At 38.1% G+C, this 20,461-nt stretch overlaps 1 protein-coding gene across 5 annotated transcripts in view; it reads right to left on the reverse strand.

The window, feature by feature from the left end:
• COMMD1 (copper metabolism domain containing 1) overlaps positions 1–20,461 on the reverse strand; it is a 188,071-nt gene that overhangs the window by 93,209 nt on the left and 74,401 nt on the right. For all 5 annotated transcript variants that reach the window (XM_042246012.2, XM_042246013.2, XM_060412080.1 and 2 more), the window contains one exon: positions 10,708–10,989. In XM_042246012.2, coding sequence (XP_042101946.1) covers positions 10,708–10,971 — 264 coding nt within the window. In that variant the 5' untranslated portion in view covers positions 10,972–10,989. The remainder of the gene's footprint in view (positions 1–10,707; positions 10,990–20,461) is intronic.

Genomic DNA, 20,461 nt, shown 5'->3' on the forward strand with positions numbered 1-20,461 from the left:
TGGTACTTGTTACTACCTATGGTTTGAGAAACTGGAAAACCAACATGTAGGAAAACTTTTGTTTTTGTTTTTTTCCTAGAAAAAGGAAAGAAAAAAAAAGTGGTGGGAAGGAGGGAGGTGGAGGAGAGAAAGGAAGGAAGGAAGAAAGGAAGAAGGAAAGAATGGGCAACCTGTACTAAACCCGTGCCAAAGGTCACACCTATGTGCTAAACAAAAGGATTATGCTCATAAACTCTAGAGAAGTCATACTATCTGTACTAACTTTTTCATTTTTCTTAGTTCACGACACTCTGAATGAGACATGAAGTCAGCGAAATCAAATGCAAATGTTACCTCCTTAGAACTACCTTTCTCAACTTCCTGGGTAAAGAGAGCCATTTCCTCTTCTGAGCTTTGATAAGGCTCTGCAGTCCCTGATACACTTTCTTACACTACTGCTACTGCTAAATCACTTCAGTCGTGTCCGACTCTGTGCGACCCCATAGACAGCAGCCCATCAGGCTCCCCCGTCCCTGGGATTCTCCAGGCAAGAACACTGGAGTGGGTTGCCATTTCCTTCTCCAATGCATAAAAGTGAAAAGTGAAAGTGAAGTCACTCAGTCATGTCTGACTCTTAGCAACCCCATGGACTGCAGCCTACCAGGCTCCTCCATCCATGCAAGTTTCCAGGCAAGAGTACTGGAGTGGGGTGCCGTTGCCTTCTCCGTTTCTTACACTACTTACTACTATTTTTTGTTTTCTGTCAGCTCCTTAAGATAAGAGTTGTCCATATTGTTCACAGATATATCCTCAACACCTACAGAGTGCCTGATAGTAGATGCTTAGTAAAATAGTGAGTTATATGATTCGTTTATTCATTCAACAACTATTTCCTGAACATCACGTGTCAAGTAGCATCCTAGACTTTGAAAATTAGCAATGAACAAAACAGCAATAATCCTCATCCCTTTGCATGCTAATATGGAGCGCAGACAAGTATAATAGGTACAATAAAATATATAGCATGGTAGGCAGCAATAAGTGCCAAGAAGAAAAAATAAAGCAGAAAAGACTAATCGATGATGATCAAATGTAGATCAGTGGTTGTCTAGGAACTGTGCTGGAGAGAGTGAGATGGATTGTACAGGGGAAGAAGGAGACTTTCAAGGGATGAATAACCTGTTCTGTCACTTGACTGCCATGGTGGTTCCACAAGTATACATATACACCAGCCAGAATTAATCAAATGGGATACTTCCAATAGATATACTGTACTGTATGGAAATTATGGCTCAATAAAGTTTTCAAAAATTAAAACAGAAAGTGAAGACTAAACTTTAGAGAGGTACTATTGAGAAGGTAAATTTTTTAAAATGACCTTAGAAAAATAAGTAAATGAAATAAAATTAAAAAGACCTCAGGCAAGTGAAAAGACTAACTCTAGGATACTTAAATCAAGACCAATCAAGAGAGAGAGATCAGCAAATGTGCAGACTCTAAAGAGGGAGCATGCTTAGCATCATCCATCAATCAGCAAGAAGGCCACTGGGTCTTGCTACAGTAGACTGGGCAAGGGAGAGAGCTATTAATCTGACTGTGATATGAAGGCCCTAAAGAGAGATGAACACATTAACTGACTTGGGCTTTAACAGAGTTACTGTTGACACACTGCCGTGTGTAGAGAATTGCCAAAGGCAGATGCAGAGATTTCAGTTAGAAGGATGTTCCTACAATCTAGGAGAGAAGTTATGGTGATCTGAACAGAGTGGAGGGAACAGTGAAGAGTAATCAAATTAAACCCAGCATGATCTGATGATGGACTAGATGTGAGCATGAGAGGAAAAGGATAGGAACTAGAGGAATGGAGGTAACACTGACTGAGATGATAAAAAATGAAGGAGGAACAAATAAGGGAGGCAACAGAGGAACTTAGTCTGAGGCATATTCAATTTTTGATAGCCTTTCCACATTTAGAGTTCTCAAGTATGTCATAAGTATACACATGGAATTTAAGGGAGAAATTCAGTTTGGAAATACAAATTTGTGAGTTGCTAAAGTATAGATGGTATTTAAATCCATTAAACAAATAAGACCACCTAGGAAGTGTATTAGGAGAAGGCAATGGCACCCCACTCCAGTACTCTTGCCTGGAAAATCCCATGGACAGAGGAGCCGGGTGGGCTGTAATCCATGGGGTCGCGAACAGTCGGACATGACTGAGCAACTTCACTTTCACTTTTCACTTTCATGCATTGGAGAAGGAAATGGCAACCCACTCCACTATTCTTGCCTGGAGAATCCCAGGGACGGGGGAGCCTGGTGGGCTACCACCTCTGGCGTCACACAGAGTCGGACACGACTAAAGCAACTTAGCAGCAGCAGCAGCAGCAAGAAGTATGTTGCAGACAGGGAAGGAAACTTAAGCTCAGGGACACTTCAACACTGAGAAGCTGGGGAAATAAGAAAGAACCAGCAAGAAAAATATGAAAAGGAAAAAAAAAAGACTAGAAATTAGAAGGAAAATTAGGCAACTATGGTGTTTCAGAAGACAAGTGTTTCAAAGAATAGAGAATTCAAGTATGTCAAATGTTGTTCATAAGTTTCAAAGGCTGTCACTCAAGACCAAAATAAATGCAAAAATATTATATAAATTTTTGAACAAACACTTGATTAAGAAAATCAAGTGTATTAACAGTAGACCAGTCTAATCTTTAACACATTAAAATATTAAATGCCACTTATTACTACATAATTCTTACATTAAAATACCCCAAAATGCCAACTTTTTAACTGGTAAATTATCGACTACTAAAAAGTTCTGGTTTTAATTGTTTCAAAACTAGATGATCACTTAAATTTTTCCCCCCACTGGCTATTACCTATTTTCTCTTCATTCTAATTAGAAATGCTAACAAAAGTTTTCTAGCATCTTTTTTCTTTTGTAAAACATTTCCTTCTGTACAAGGTATTTTTGCAAATAGCTAATTCAGAGTTAGCCAGAATTTGAATATTAAGTTTTGGGTCTCCATGTTTGTTTAACAAAAATGAACACAATAAAAATCACAACAGCTTTCAATGAGGACCAAATTTTTTACTCTATTTATTTTCTGTGTTGTTATAGACCTTGGGCACTGTCCTTCTACAAATTATATCTTGGAACTGTAAGTTTAGGACTACAACTTTAGAAAACAAACTAATATGAAATATATCTTAGAGCTACAAAAAGGGTTGACCTATTTAGAACTAAAGTTTAAATAAACCCAATATTTGAAACTTTATATAAAACATAAAATGGAAAATTCCTCTATTAAAAAAAAGTATTCTAAATTGATTTAAAGCATCCTCAAGCTGTTAAATTTCATCAATCCATACTGACAAAGAGTGCTTTGTTAGATTAGTTTGACTAATTTCTCTGGAGGCTTTCCTTTATTACATTATTAAAAGTGAAAATCCAACTTTAAAAACAAGAATTATCAGAAATAGGCCAAGCATTACAACTTGTATAACTAAATAAGATTATCCAAGCTATTGCAACGTGATCTCAAAATGGTGACCAAGTGTTAATTCTCTATATCCCATCCTTACAAGTTTCCCCACATACTGATACATATACAGATAAGTGTATAAATACGTATGTAAAAGAGAAAGGCATGAGAAAGAGAGAATGTGTTTTAAACTTTGCTTCTTCTCCTAGGACACAAAGTAGGGAGTTGTGGTGGCTATGCTCAGGCTTAAGAGTCTACAATAGTATGTAAGAGCACTTGACATAAAACTGATTATTACTCAGGTTTTAGCAGGTTCTTGCTCCTTACCAGACAGAATTAAACAAGGAGATCAGTGTACATTGTTTTAGAAGGAATTGTGCAAATTAAAAATAAGTGATTACTTTCTTTGAGATTAGATATTTACCTATGTTTCAGACAAAATACTGGCCTTTTAATCCAGAGCCAAATCTGTCTTCATCCAAGAAATAAGAGCATGGTTATTATTGTTTGGGCTTCCTGGCGGCTCAGATGGTAAAGAATCCGTGTGCAATGCAGGAGACCCAAGTTTGATTCCTGAGTTGGGAAGATCTCTTGGAGAAGGAAATGGCTCCCCAATCCAGTATTCTTGTCTGGAGAGTTCCATGAACAGAGGAGCCGGGGGCTACAGTCCCTGGGGTCTGACATGACTGAGCAACTTTCACTGATACTCACTCACCATTGTATATAATCTCTTGATATCGAATATCTTATCTAACTTATCTAACTGCTTGAAAATGACAGGACTGCACATCTGATGAGACCGACAGGAAAAAAAAAAAAAAAAACAGTAAAGGTAGACTCTACTTCTTCCCTATGTTGGCTAAAAACCTAGCCCCAAACTAGAGTGCTTGATACACTAAAACTCTGTCTAGAAAAGGCAACAACATTAGCCTTTTTTTTTTTTTTAATAACAAGAAAGAAACAGAGCTTTATACTTCAGGATCTCTACAGGTGGGGAATCTCTAAATACTTGAGAAAAAACAATTTAGCAGAGGAAAGAAGAAATAATTTACTACTGGATGGTTTAGCATGGAAGTTGTGGCAAAATATTTCCTCACAAAATGTCTTACTGGTCTTGAAAAAGAGGAAGTTACAAAAGAAAAACTAACATGTCTTTATAAAAAGTCAAAATTGAGGCTCAAAAGAGAGAAATAACTATATACGAGACTCTACTAAGCATATAAACGATCCCCTCCTCCCCCGCCCTCGCCAAAGAACATTACTGTTTAAAAAAAGAAAAACATTCTATGAGAAATTCTATTTCAGTTCCAGGAAAGACAAACACAACAGTGGTTCTGACGAAGTAAGCAAAACAATGAAACTTTCCTAAATATACATGCCAGTCCTCAAGGCTTAGATCTCTCTATGATTTATGATAAAATTAGAAAGGATATCAATTATACAAGTAAAGCACTGATGTTCTTCCCTTTGGACATGAAATGTTCACCTCAAAGTTTTCTGTGTACTTTTACGACTCAATTCATGTTTTATTCCTGCAAAAATTTTATTTCTGTTAGAAGAAAAACATTTACTACAAGAAAAGTAATTAGGTTACTAGTGCATAGTCATTTTCTCTAGCTTTGCATACTTCCTTAAATATTTACTTCCTTAGTAACTTCTCTATTACTTTGGCTTCCTCATACTTCAAAGGTATTATATATTGCAGTTAACAAGAAAAAAAAAAAGAGGTAATACATGCACTTGGCTGCCAACTGTCAAATGTACTTTTTGGACCAAAGAAAGAAGTAATGCAGACAAACTGGGTAGGAGAGAGAAACTTAAGCAGGGAGTTGAGGGGGACCCAAAAACCTACCACCACCACATCTAGTACCTGAATAAATAGCCCTCAGTCAGTTCAGTCGCTCAGTCATGTCCAGCTCTTTGAAGCCAGAGCACACCAGGATTCCTTGTCCATCACCAACTCCCACAGCTTGCTCAAACTCATGTCCATCAAGTCAGTGATGCCATCCAACTATTTCATCCTCTGTCGTCCCCTTCTTCTCCTGCCTTCAGTCTTTCCCAGCATCAGGGTCTTTTCCAATGAGTCAGTTCTTCGCATCAGGTGGCCAAAGTATTGGAGCTTCAGCTTCAGCATCAGTCCTTCCAATGAATACTCAGGACTGACTTCCTTTAGGATAGACTGGTTGGAAGTCCTTGCAGTCCAAGGGACTCTCAGGAGTCTTCTCCAACACCACAGTTTGGAAGAATCAGGTGTTTTGGCGCTCAGCTTTCTCTATGGTCCAACTCTCACATCCACATGTGACTACCGGAAAAATCATAACTTTGACTAGACAGACTTTTGTTGGCAAAGTAATGTCTCTTCTTTTTAATATGCTATCCAGGTTTGTCATAGCTTTTCTTCCATGAAGCAAGCATCTTTTAGTTTCATGGCTGCAGTCACCATCTGCAATAAAGTCTGTCACTGTTCCCATTGTTTCCCCATCTATTTGCCATGAAGTGATGGGACCAGATGCCATGATCTTTGTTTTTCGAATGTTGAGTTTTAAGCCAGGTTTTTCAGTCTCCTCTTTCACTTTCATCAAGAGGCTCTTTAGCTCCTCTTCACTTTCTGCCATAAGGGTGGTGTCATCTGCATATCTGAGGTATTGATATTTCTCCTGGCAATCTTGATTCCAGCTTGCGCTTCACCCATTTAGCATGATGTACCCAGCATTTAGCATGATGTACTCTGTATATAAGTTAAATAAGCACAGTGACAATATACAGCCTTGACATACTCCTTTCCCAATTTGGAACCAGTTTGTTGTCCCATGACCTATTCTAACTGTTGTTTCTTGACCTACATACAGATTTCTCAGGAGCCAGGTCAGGTGGTCTGATATTCCCATCTCCTGAAGAATTTTCCACAGTTTGTCGTGATCCACACAGTCGAAGGCTTTAGTGTAGTCAATAAAGCAGAAGGAGATGTTTTTCTGAAACTCTCTTGCTTGTTCTATGATCCAATAGATGTTTGATCTCTGGTTCCTCTGCCTTTTCTAAATAGTCCTCAAACACTTCACAAATTATGGCAAGTAGAACTAACAGGCCAACATCATTCTCACTGTAAAAATTTAATGCCAAGCTCTGTTAACATTTTAAATCAGAGTATTTTGCTACCTTTAACACAGTGGTTCTCAATCCTAGATGAATACTGAAATCACCAGTTTAGTTGGCTTTTTGTTTGTTTGTTTGTATTTTGGCCACACTAAAGGGCATGCAGGATTTTAGTTTCCTGACCAAGAATCAAACCTGTAACCCCTGCAGTGGAGTCTTAACCACTGGATGGCCTGGAAAGTCCCCACTCTTTTTTTGAAATCACCAATTTTAAAGAACACTGATGCCCAGGTCCCATTCCCACAGATTCTTCTCTTTTTTATTTTTATTTTTTAATTTATTACATTTTTGGCTGTGCTGGGTCTTTGTTGCTGCGCGGACTTTTCTCTAGTTGAGACTAGCGAGGCTACTCTCTGGTTGCAATATACGGGCTTCTCGATGTAGTGGCTTCTCTTGATGTGGAGCACAGGTTCTAGGCAGGCAGGCTTCAGCAACTGTGGCATGTGGGCTCGGCAGTTGAGGCCCCTGGGCTCTAGAGAACAAGCTCAGTAATTGTGGCCCACAGGCTTAGGTGTTCCACGGCATGTGCGATCTTCCTAGATCAGGGATCAAACCTGTGCCTTCTGCATTGGAAGGCAGATTCTTTATTACTCAGCCACTGGGGAAGCCTTCCACAGATTCTTATTTAATTAGTGTGAAATATGTCCAGGGCATGAAAACCGTTAAAGATCCAAAACTCATTCTTATATGCAGCATTGAACAAGAACCACTGATTTAAAATGACACAAAATGAACACAGTGATTTAGTTGATTGAGATATATGAATAGACATACACACCAGAGTTCAGAAAAGTTGATCATTCTTCTTAGAAGCAACCTCTTAAGACCCTAGCATCATTAATTCTCTAACAAACTCATCCAATGACAGTACTGTGAAAATAAATTTGCCTTTGTTGCCTATGTATGTTCTAAAAATTGGTAACTTGACTTAGTAGAGTATGTCATAAATAACATTCACCTAGAAGCTGACAGAAGTACTAACCAAGGATCCAGGTCTCACAAAAACATTTCCAGTAGGATCTGGGTTGTATATTTTACCACCAGTCTAGTTTCTATTACAGTTTACTTTTTTCTTTACACCTTTTCTTGGTTTAAGAATATATTTGCAATCAAAGAATTTTTGTGGGTTTAAGTACATATCCAATCACTTGCATAGTGATCATTTTCTTTACAACTTTGAAGTATAAATAATGTACAATAAACTGCATATCTAAAGTATGCAATTTCATAAGTTTGATGTACATATATGTCCATAAACCTGCTGTCACAATGAACATAAACATTTCTACCACACTTAAAAATTTTCATGCACCCCTCTGTAATCTAGGCCTTCCCTGCTGGCTCAGACAGTAAAGTGTCTGCCTACAATGCGGGAGATCGGGGTTTGATCCCTGGGTCAGGAAGATACTCTGGAGAAGGAAATGGCAACCCACTCTAGTACTCTTACCTGGAAAATCCCATGGATGGAGGAGCCTGGTAGGCTACAGTCTATGGGGTCACAAAGAGTCGGACATGACTGAGCGACTTCACTTTTCTGTAATCTAACTTCATCCCTCTCTCTATTCTTATGCCTAGGCAGCTGCTTCCTGTCACTATAGGTTACTTTGCATTTTCTAGGATTTTATATGAGTAGAATCATATATTATGCTAAAAAAACTTTTCATTTGACTTATTTCACTCAGCAAATGATTTTGAGATTCAACCATTTTGTTGTGTATATCAAAAGTCCTTTCCCTCTTATTGCTCAGTGATATTCCTATCAATGCTCTTGATTACCACATTGTATACCTAACATATTTTCTTGGCACAGACTACTGTGAGAAGCTAAAAAAGCTCCTCGATGCAGGCGTCAATGATTTTTGGAAAAACTAGGTCTGGTGATCCCCATTTTAATTCTCACTTAACCACTTAGCAGCTGTGTCTAAAGCAAGTCACTTATCTGCCTCGTATACCTTCTCTAGAAAATGGGCATATATGTCACCTCATCTACGTAATTTACCTTAGACGAGTGCTGAAAGACTCTCTGACTTCTAGGACCTATTGATTCTACTGAAATAGGTGAACCTTCTAGAAAAACAGCAATGCTCATTTGTTTACATACTGCCTGTGGCTGCTTCTGAGCTGCAGCAAGAAAGATGAGTATTTGTGACAGAAACTATATAGCTGTCAAGCCTAAAATATCTGTCCTCTTAAAAAAAAGCTTACCAACTTATTCTAAGTAATCATGAAATGTTCCTGAAGCTAGCTAAAAAACATCTGTAGTGACATTTAGAATTACTGATCGACAAAAAACCATTTCACCATTTTTAAAAAAGTTTTTTTTAATTACTTTAGCTAACAAAATGAAAGGAAAATCATAGGAACTCAAAAATAGATTTTTAAAATCCCTGTGTCAGTACCCAGTAAGTTTAGATGGCATATAAAATCAAAAGGCACATTATAAACCCTAGCTTAAAAAATACTAGGAAAATATCAAGTTAAAGGAACACTATAATAGTTTTCTTCCCAGGTGGCACTTAGTGGTAAAGAACCCGCCTGCTAATCAGAAGAGGTTAAGAGACGCGGGTTTGATCCCTGGGTTGCGAAGATCCCCTAGAGGAGGGCATGGCTACCCACTCCAGTATTCTTGCCTGGAGAATCCCATGGGCAGAGAAGCCTGGTGGGCTACCAGGGTGGCAAAGAATCGGACACAACTGAAGCGACTTATTAGCACAGCACATGGTTTTCTAGGAAAGTCAAAGCAAATACACATGTTTGCATCTTCTTGCCCAAATAACAAATACTAGAAGACAAAATGAAATAATCACTACTGCCAGAATAAAAAATGAATAGCCTATACAAATGGCTAGTGAAACTGAAATATCCAAGAATACTTTCTGTACCTTTTTAAATGTCTGATTTTTGGTCTAGGAATAATTGGAGTGGTTAAGAAAATGGACTTTAGGATTAGAGAAACCAAAGTCATAAAGGCTTGAAAATAAAGGAATAAAAGGATCTCAAAATAAATTTTGCAAAAGTACAATTTTTAAAAAGGGATTATCTTTTAAATTACAATTAAAAAGTCATTAGGGAACTACAAATACTGAACAATCCTAAGAAACTCAAGAAGGGAATATGTGAGGAAATCTGCCAGCTAAAAAAATGTTCTCCTTATTAGAAGAAAAGAAATACATTTCTATTATAGCATGTAACAGAACCACTTATTTGATTATTTACATGGAAATAAATCTAATTAGCTAATTTGGTGATCTGGGTTTTCTCTTCTTAATTACAAGTTGTTGCTTTTTTCTCCCCAAAAGACATATACCAGGTCATTAAAAGTCTGATCTGGCAGTCACCTGACTGCCAGTTCAAACTGACTTCAAGAAAAGCCATGTGGATGTCTGCCATAATGACACTGGAAAATGAAAGGAAAGCAGTGAGTGAGTGAGTGAGAGTTGCTCAGTCATGTCCGACTCTTTGTGATCCCATGGACTGGAGCCCATCAGGCTCCTTTGTCCATGGAATTCTCCAGGCAAGAGTACTGGAATGGGTTGCCATTTCCTTCTCCATCACAAGGAAAGCAGTACTGTTTTGTAAATAATCATTATCAATTTAAAATTATTTGTAGGCTCAGGGACAGAAATAGCACATACTCAGGGTCTTTAGGACAATATTGTAATTAAAATACATGGCCTCTTATACCCGAATGCCTATAAAGATGAGTTATGTGAGTTAGTTTCGTTCTGTGTTGTTTAATCTTAATTTCTGGTCTTTATTTAGCATCTTTATCATTGCCTTGGATTTTCTGAATATGACACCTAACCAAAAGGGAGCAGTGGCCAACTTCTGTGCAGTCACCTTATTGATCCATTTTGCTCCTCTGAGATAGCTATACCAGAGGCTGGTGGCTTTAAGACTCAATCCACAATTGAGAATATCCACATTTTCAGATGATTTCTATCTCTGAAAAAGGATTCTAAAAAGAAGACTCTTTTCCTATTATTATCTCTGCAAACAAAGACTGTAAAATAAATTGTTCTGAATGTATGGCTAATATATAATAGAAAATATAGTTTACAAAGGGAAATGGATCGAAGTTTGAACTCACCTGTCCACTTCTCCCTATTTCCAGCTCCATGATGGCAACAGGAGTATGTATTTGAGCTGAGTGTCTTGACTGTGATTTGCCATCAACTCTCCAGCTCAAGCCCCGAAGCCCTCTGTCCCAGCAGCTCTGGTTCATAAGACTCTCTCGGATTTTTGTCTTATGGCTTTTCCAGAACTTGGAAATGACAGCAGCTTGCTCAGATGTGATCCCTCCTTGCTTTTTGGTTTGAGCAGTCAAAAATGCCTCCAGCTGGTTGAAATCCATGTCTGCAGATGCAATAGACTAAAAACAGAAAAAGGAATAAATTTGAATTTTGTAGGTAACTAGAAAAACATAGTTTCTTAACTACAGATCACACTTTTAAATGATTCTTAATCACTGAAAAAGCTTTCAAAGCGGGTCAAGGCCTTCCCTGGTGGTCCAGTGGTTGAGAGTCAGGGGACACAGATTCAACCCCTGGTTCGGAAGGATCCCACATGCTATGGAGCAACTAAGCCTGCTGCAGGACAATAACTGAGCCAGCACTCCAGAGTCTGCGAGCCATAACTACTGGAACCATGTCCCACAACTACTGACGCCCACAGGCCCTAGGGCCCGCGCTCCACAACAAGAGAAGCCATCACGATGAGAAGGCCATGCACTCCAACTAGAGAGCGGTCCATGCTGGATGCAACTAGACAAAGCCCATGCACAGCAATGAAGACCTAGCACAGCCAAATAAATAAATCTTTTTTGAAGGTCATCAAAAGACAGTAATGAGAATAAGCTCTTCATAAGTACAAAAATATTCCCTTTGAAAATACTGAATATCAGAAAAGCTACTGTTAAAAATTTCACATTGGGAATTCCCTGGTGGTCCAGTAGACGGGAGTCCATGCTCTCACTGCTGAGGACCCAGATTCATTCCCTGGTTGAGGAACAAAGATCTCAGAAGCCATAAGCCGTGGCCAAAAGAAAAAAAAAATCCACATCACTCAAATTCTCTATTAATAACTATAATCTATAAATATCCAGTTCCATGATGAGAAAATAACAAAAATATAAAAATAAAATAATAAAATGAGAGTAAAATGAATTAGAGCTCTGATGAAATCTTACATAATTTCACAGTGCCTTATAGCCAGGCTTGGTTTGATATACTATAAATGTGTGATGCCTTGTCCATAAGAAGTACTAAATAAATTTTGTTAATGTATTATTTTAGATTTGTAGCCTATCTTCAACCAAATAGTTCATATTCAATAATACTACTCTAAAGTATACTACATTATGCTTTTCCATAAATTTTCAAACCTTAACTGCCACTGCTGTTCTGAGAAGAATAAGCAGCTAAACTGAAGTGGGAAATCATCAAAGGGCTCAGGCAACGGAGCCTTGGATAGGACAGTGATGTTTAATACTTCATCTCAGAACAAGCTTTCCCCTGCCTGACCAAGAGTTCCAAACCAAAATACAATACCTCCTTTCTCTGGGCACAATGACTGACCCAAATTAATCTCCCAATTTAGAGTAGGTGGAGAAGTGGTCTTGCCGCTTGGGTGTGATGGTACCAGAAGAATATGAGGCTAGATGGTTGCAAACAGTCATCTTTGATTTTCTGGCAAAATATCTGACTGCAAAAAAAGATGAAAATGGATTCTAATGGCGTGATATCCCTGTTCTGTAATCCCCAAGGCCCTGGTCCCTACAGACCTCTCTTCAACTCCATGTTATCTCAGCATCTTTTCCACCTGTAGACACCAAAAAAAATCCCATTTACTATTCAAAATAGTTTAAGATGTATAGCTATCATTTGGAAGCCAAAGTTCTACCTAAACTTAAGCATTAGAACAGAGGAATGTAAAGGCAGGTAGTGTACACATAGAATATAGGCCGAATGGGTGGAACAGAGGCTGAAAGACAAACATGTTGTCTTTCATTCTTCTATTAATATAAAAATTGTACAGTAAATGTTAGAACATACATTAAAGGCATTTCTCACAATTCAACATACATTTACTGAATATCTGCCTATTTACCAGGTATAAGGATCCAAAATTTCTGCCTATGTGACTCAACAGAAACATTAACTTGTATATTATAATTAAATAAAATTATTTCCACTGGCACTTTGCATCACAATATCACAGCACAACACAGGTGATGTGTATCATTCTTTTCCTCAAAGCATATCAAGAAATCTACTCTGATTTAACTTCACTTGTGACAGAAGTTATTTTGATTGGATTCCAATCAATAATACCTTGAACTGGAATCAACTCACCTAAAAAAATGCGTTACCATCTCTATAACATAGTTTTCTCTCTATTTTTTTTTTGCCCAAACAGTGTGTCCTGCAGAATGTAGTTTGCCAACCCCTGCTCAAGAACATGCTACAAAAAAAACTGACACGTCACACATGACTTGGCAGTGTCCCATCTAAGATCATGTGGAAAGAAAACCTGTTTATAATTACTTGGACCTAGAAACTACTCTTTTACTTTTTGCATTAAAAAAAAAGTATTTTTTGCACAGTTTTAGTAAGTTCTGAATTTTCCAGGAATGCAACTAACATAGCTTGTACTTTGGTTTGGTCAGAACTTTATAAACAGGCTATTGAGCATTTTACAAAATCTCATTACCAGAGGCAATACCATTCGTATTTTTATAGCTAAACTACCAAACCATATTATCTGTCTGCACTTATTGCTGCACATTCACAATGATGCTACATATACCTATAAGTATTTAATTCATTATATGTTCTAATTCAGTAATGCTTCAACATTTACTTTTTTTTTTTTTTTTTTACTGCACCACATGGCATCCAGGACCTTAGTTCCTGACCAAGGATTGAAACTGTGCAATGGAAGCGAAGTCTTAGTGGAAGCAAAAGTTCCTCAACATTCAGATTTTTAAATATACATTTAAAATTACTTCACTTTTTCATTTTCCTCATAACTTTACATTATACTCATGACACCATATTGATTAGAAATTATGCATATTAACTTTATTATATGTGAATTATAATTACATACGTATTTCATTTAAGGTTAAAAAGAACTCTACAGTCAGGTCACTCAAGATGGCTGTTCTCTTGTTCTCTGTATATCCCCTGCCTAACAGCACCTGCTTTACTCACATGGCTGACCTTACAAACTTGTCCCAGGCTCCAGCAAGTGGCTCTTTTCATCAAAAGGCTGATGAGGGGTGAAGGCTGATGAGGGGTGTGGGCCTCTGATTTCCCTGGTAACCACTGAGCAAATCTGACGTAATTCCCCCTACAATTGGCAATCTCCTCTTCCATATAGACACGAATAAGTGACTAAACTATCCCTTCCACCAAGGAGTGAAACCTGCCACCATGTCCGCCCTACCGTCTGCTGCACATGGTGGGGTGTTGCTCCAGGACCTTATTTCAGACATGTAAGCTCCCTCATCCATTAAACCAAGAAGCAAGAGTTAGAACCAGATATGGAACAACGGACTGGTTCAAAATAGGGAAAGGAGTACATCAAGGCTGTATAACGTCACCCTGCTTATTTAATTCATACGCAGAGCACATAATTAGAAATGCTGGGCTGGATGAAGCTCAAGCTGAAATCAAGATTGCCGGGAGAAATATCAATAACCTCAGATATGCAGATGACACCATCCTAATGGCAAAAAGTGAAGAGGAACTAAAGAGCCTCTTGATGAAGGTGAAAGAGGAGAGTAGAAAAGTTGGCTAAAAAAAAGCAACCTAAACTAGTAATAAAGAAAATGTAAACTAATGTATGGATGTGAGAGTTGGACCATAAAGAAAGCTGAGCATCAAAGAATTAATGCTTTTGTACTGTGTTGTTGGAGAAGACTCTTGAGAGTCCCTTGGACTGCAAGGAGATCAAACCAGTCAATCTGAAAGGAAATCAATCCTAAATATTCATTGGAAGGACTAATGTTGAAGCTGAAGCTCTAATACTTTGGCCACCTGATGTGAAGAACTGACTCATTGGAAAAGACCCTGATGCTGGGAAGGACTGAAGGCAGGAAGAGAAGGGGATGACAGAGGATGAAATAGTTGGATGGCATCACCAACTCGATGGACATGAGTTTGAGCAAGTTTCAGGAGCTGGTGATGGACAGGGAGGCCTGGCATGCTGCAGTCCATGGGGTCACAAACAGTCAGATACAACTGAGTTGACTGAAGTGAACTGAACTGAGACTAATAGTACTTCCCATCCATTAAACTGTCAAAAAGTAAACTATTCCACAACACTAAATGTTGTTTCTTCACTTTATTGACAACTCTCATATACTGCTGTGGGAATAGAACATTTTCAAAGAGCAATTTTGTATTCAGTTCAGTTTAGTTGCTCAGTCCTGTCCCACTCTTTGCAACCCCATGGACTGCAGCACGCCAGGCCTCCCTGTCCATCACCAGCTCCTGAAACTTGCTCAAACTCATGTCCATCGAGTCGGTGATGCCATCCAACCATCTCATCCTCTGTTGTCCCCTTCTCCTTCCACCTTCAATCTTTCCCAGCATCAAGGTCTTTTCCAATGAGTCGGTTCTTTGCATCAAGTGGCCAAAGTATTGGAGTTTCAGCTTCAACATCAGTCCTTCCAAAGAATATTCCGGACTGATTTCCTTTAGGATTGACTAGTTGGATTTCCTTGCAGTCCAAGGGATTCTCAAGAGTCTTCTCCAACAACACAGTTCAAAAGCATTAATACTTTGGTGCCCAGCTTTCTTTATAGTCCAACTCTCACATCCATACATGAATACTGGAAAAACCATAGCTTTGACTAGACGGACCTTTGTTTGTCAAGTCATGTCTCTGCTTTTTCATATGCTGTCTAGGTTGGTAATAGCTTTTCTTCCAAGAAGCAAGTGTCTTTTAATTTCATGACTGCAGTCACCATCTGCAGTGATTTTGGAGCCCCCCAAAATAAAGTCTGTCACTGTTTCCATTGCTTCCCCATCTATTTGCCATGAAGTGATGGGACCGGATGCCATGATCTTAGTTTTCTGAATGTTGGGTTTTAAGCCAATTTTTTCACTCTCCTCTTTCACTTTCATCAAGAGACTTTATGTCTTCTTCACTTTCTGTCATAAGGGTGGTGTCACCTGTTTATCTGAGGTTATTGATATTTCTTCCAGCCATCGTGATTCCAGCTTGTTCTTCATCCATCCCAGCACTTCACATGATGCGCTCTGCATATAAGCTAAATAAGCAGGGTGACAATATACAGCCTTGACGTACTCCTTTTCCTATTTGGAACCAGTCTGTTGTTCCATGTCCACTTCTAACTGTTGCTTCTTGACCTGCATACAGATTTCTCAGGATGCAGGTCAGGTGGTCTCATATGCCCATCTCTTTAAGAATTTTCCACAGTTTGTTGTGATCCACACAGTCAAAGGCTTTGGCGTAGTCAATAAAGCAAAAGTAGATGTTTTTGTGGAACTCTCTTGCTTTTTTGATGATCCAGCAGATGCTGGTAATTTGATCTCTGGTTCCTCTACTGTTTCTAAATCCAGCTTGAACATCTGGAAGTTCATGGTTCAGGTACTGCTGAAGCCTAGCCTGGAAAATTTTGAGCATTACTTTCCTAGCGTGTGAGATGAGTGCACTTGTGAGGTAGTTTGAACACTCTTTGGCATCGCCTTTCTTTGAGATTGGAATGAAAACTGACCTTTTCCAGTCCTGTGGCCACTGTATTTTGTATTATTTATCAAAATTTAAGATGTACGTATTCTAGAACTCAACAACTCTTCTGCAATGGAAAAACCTTCAAGTAAGTCTTATGTCTATGCACTGGGAGTCCCATACAAGAACAGTTATTTCAACAATATTAGTAATAGTAATAAATTAGAATCAACCAAATGTCCAGAACTACAACAACAAAAATGGTCAGTGACAAACAATGGACTAACACACAGTAAATGAATTAGAATTATATTTATCAATACAAATAAAGCACACACAATGCTGAACAACAAAAAAGTCAACTGCACACAAATATATAAAGGTATGATACTATTTATATAAAATTTTATCAGATGAAAAATAGTATAAATTTAAAACATATATATAGTAAAAATGTAATATTATACATGAGGTTGATAATCAAGACCTAATGCAGGTCAGAGAATACTTCAGAGGATAAGGAGAATGCAATCTGAGAGGCACATAGAAAGCTCTAGTAGCATCTACAATTTTTTTAATGTTTTTAATAAAAGTTTAACACAGATATACGGAAAAGCTGTGAAAATAGTACAGAGTTAGTATCACATACTCAATTTCCTTGGCTATGTACACCTTACACCTTACTTGTGACAATTACTGAATCAATACTGATACATTATTATTAACCACAGTCTATACTTTATTCATTTTCCCTTAGTTTTTACCTGGTGTGCTTTTTATGTTCCAGGATCCCATCCAAGTTACATTACATTTAGTCTTCATTTCTCCTTAAGTTTCCCTTAGCTATGATAGTTTTTCAAACTCTCTTGGTATTTGGTAATCTTGACAATTTTGAGGAGTACTAGTCAGGTACTGTGTAGAATATTCCTCAGTGAGGATTTGCCTCATGCTTTTCTCATGGTTAGCCTGGGTTATAGGATCAGGGAGAAAAACTAGAGGTAACTTGTCATTCTCATCATATCACATCAAGAATACATGTTAGCAACAGGGCTTATAATCTACTCTTTGGTAGGAAGTCACCATAAGCAGCCCACACTTTAGGAACAGGAAATTCTGCTCCAGCTTCTTGGAGGCCAAGTATCTACATAAATTATTTGAAATTCTTCTGTGCAGGTCAATAATGTTTTAAAATAGACAAAAAAGAAATAATAAAGACCAGAGCAGAAATAAATGAAAGAGAGACTAAAACAAAACAAAAACAAAAAGATCAATGAAACTAAGAGTTGATTCTTTGAAAAGATACACCAAATTGATAAACCTTAGCCAGACTCATCAGGAAAAAAACACAGGCCTCAATAAATAAAACGAGAAGGGAAAAAGGAGAATTTACAACTGACAGCACAGAAATATAAAGGGTCATAAGAGATCACTACAAACAAGTATGTGCCAATTAAATGGACAACTGAGAAGAAATGCATAAATTCCCAGAAATGTACAATCTCCCAAGACTGAACCAGAAAAAAATATATATATACATATATATATATATATGTATATATATATATATATATATATATATGTACAGGCTAATTACCAGTAGTGAAGCTGAATTAGTAACTGAAAAAACAAACAAACAAACAAACAAAAAACCCAATAAACAAGTCTAGGACCAGAAGGCTTCACAGGTGAACTCTACTAAACATTTAAAGAAGAGTTAATGCCTTTCCTCAAATTATTCCAACAAAAATTGAAGGGAAAGAAATGCTTTTAAACTCATTCTTTGAGGCCGGCATCATCTGACACAAAACCAGACAAAGGCACTACAAAAAAAAAAGAAAACTTCAGGCCTGTATCACTGATAAATGTACACGCAAAAATTCTCAACAAATATTAGTAAACCAATTCAACAATGCATTAAAAGGACCATACACCATGATCAAGTGGGATTTATTCCGGGGATGCAGTTCAGTTCAGTCGCTCAATCATGTCCGACTTGTTGCGACCCCATGAACTGCAGCACACCAGGCTTCCCTGTCTATCACCAGCTCCCGGAGTCCACCCAAACCCATGCCCATTGAGTTGGTGATGCCATCCAACCATCTCATCCTCTGTCGTCCCTTTCTCCTCCTGCGCTCAATCTTTCCCAGCATCAGGGTCTTTTCAAATGAGTCAGCTCTTCCCATCAGGTGGCCAAAGTACTGGAGTTTCAGCTTCAACATCAGTCCTTCAAATGAACACCCAGGACTGATCTCCTTTAGGATGGACTGGCTGGATTTCCTTGCAGTTCAAGGGACTCTCAAGAGTCTTCTCCAACACCACTGTTCAAAGCATCAATTCTTCTGTACTCAGCCCTCTTTAGTCCAACTCTCACATCCACACATGATCACTGGAAAAACCATGGCTTTGATTAGACGGACCTTTGTCGACAAAGTAATGTCTCTGCTTTTGAATATGCTGTCTAGGTTGGTCATAACTTTCCTTCCAAGGAGTAAACGTCTTTTAATTTCATGGCTGCAGTCACCATCTCCAGTGATTTTGGAGCCCTAAAAAATAAAGTCTGACACTGTTTCCACTGTTTCCCCATTTATTTGCCATGAAGTGATGGGACCAGATGCCATGATCTTCGTTTTCTGAATGTTGAGCTTTAAGCCCACTTTTTCACTCTCCTCTTTCACTTTCATCAAGAGGCTTTTTAGTCCCTCTTCACTTTCTATCATAAGGGTGGTGTCATCTGCGTATCTGAGGTTATTGATATTTCTCCCGGCAATCTTGATTCCAGCTTGCGCTTGATCCAGCCCAGCGTTTCTCATGATGTCCTCTGAACATAAGTTAAATAAGCAGGGTAACAATATACAACCTTGACATACTCCTTTTCCTATTTGGAACCAGTCTGTTGTTCCATGTCCAGTTCTAACTATTGCTTCCTGACCTGCATACAGGTTTCTCAAGAGCCAGGTCAGGTGGTCTGGTATTCCCATCTCTTTCAGAATTTCCCACAGTTTATTGTGATCCACACAGCCAGGGATGCAAGGATAGTTCAAATCCAAAAATCCATGAGACATACCACATTAACAAATTGAAGAATAAAATCCTATGATCATCTCAAGAGATGCAGAAAAAGCTTTTGACAAAATTAAACATCCATTTAGGATAACAACTCTCAACAAAGTGGGTACAGAGGAACATACCTCAACATAATAAAGGTCATATGGGACAAACCTACAGCCAACATCATACTCAATGGTGAAAAGCGGAAAACCTTTCCTCTAAGATCAGGGACAAAATAAGGATGCCCACTCTCACCACTGTTATTCAACACAGAATTGGAAGTTCCAGCCACAGAAGTTGAACAAGAAAAAATAAATAATAAAAGGAATCCAAATTGAAAGAGAAGTAAAACTGTCACTTCACAGATAACGATACTATATATAGAAAATCCTAAAGATACCACCAAAAAACTATGAGAACTCATAGATGAACCCAATAAAGTTGCAGGATACAAAATTAGCATACAAAAATCTGTTGCATTTCTATACACTAACAGAATTATCAGAAGAGAAATTTTAAAATGTGTGTGTGTGCTCAGTCGCTCAGTTGTGTCCAACTCTTTGCAACCCCGTGGACTGTACCCAGCACTAGGCTCCTCTGTCCATGGAACTTTCCACGCCAGAATACTGGCAGTGGTTTAGTCACTAAGTAGTGTCTAACTCTTGCGACCCCATGGACTGTAGCCTTCCAGGTGCTCTGTCCATGGAATTCTCCAGGCAAGAATACTGGAGTGGGTTGCCATTTCCTTTTCCAAGAATACTGGAGTGTATTGTAAATACCATTTATAAAATAATAAGATACTAGAAACAAACCTAACAAAGGAGGTAAAAGACCTATACGTGAAAAACTTTAAGACCCTAATGAAAGAAACCAAAGATAACACAGACAAAAAGAAAATACTGTGTTTATAAATTGGAACAATTAATTTTGTTAATATGACCATATTACCCAAGGCATTTACAGATACAATGTAATCACTATCAACATACCAACAGCATTATTCACAGAACCAGAACAAATAATTCCAAAATTTGTTCTAAAAGGCCACCTAATGAATGGGAGAAGATGTTTTCAAACAATATATCTGATAAACA

The sequence above is a fragment of the Ovis aries genome, chromosome 3, assembly GCF_016772045.2.
Source record: "Ovis aries strain OAR_USU_Benz2616 breed Rambouillet chromosome 3, ARS-UI_Ramb_v3.0, whole genome shotgun sequence".
NCBI lineage: Eukaryota > Metazoa > Chordata > Mammalia > Artiodactyla > Bovidae > Ovis > Ovis aries.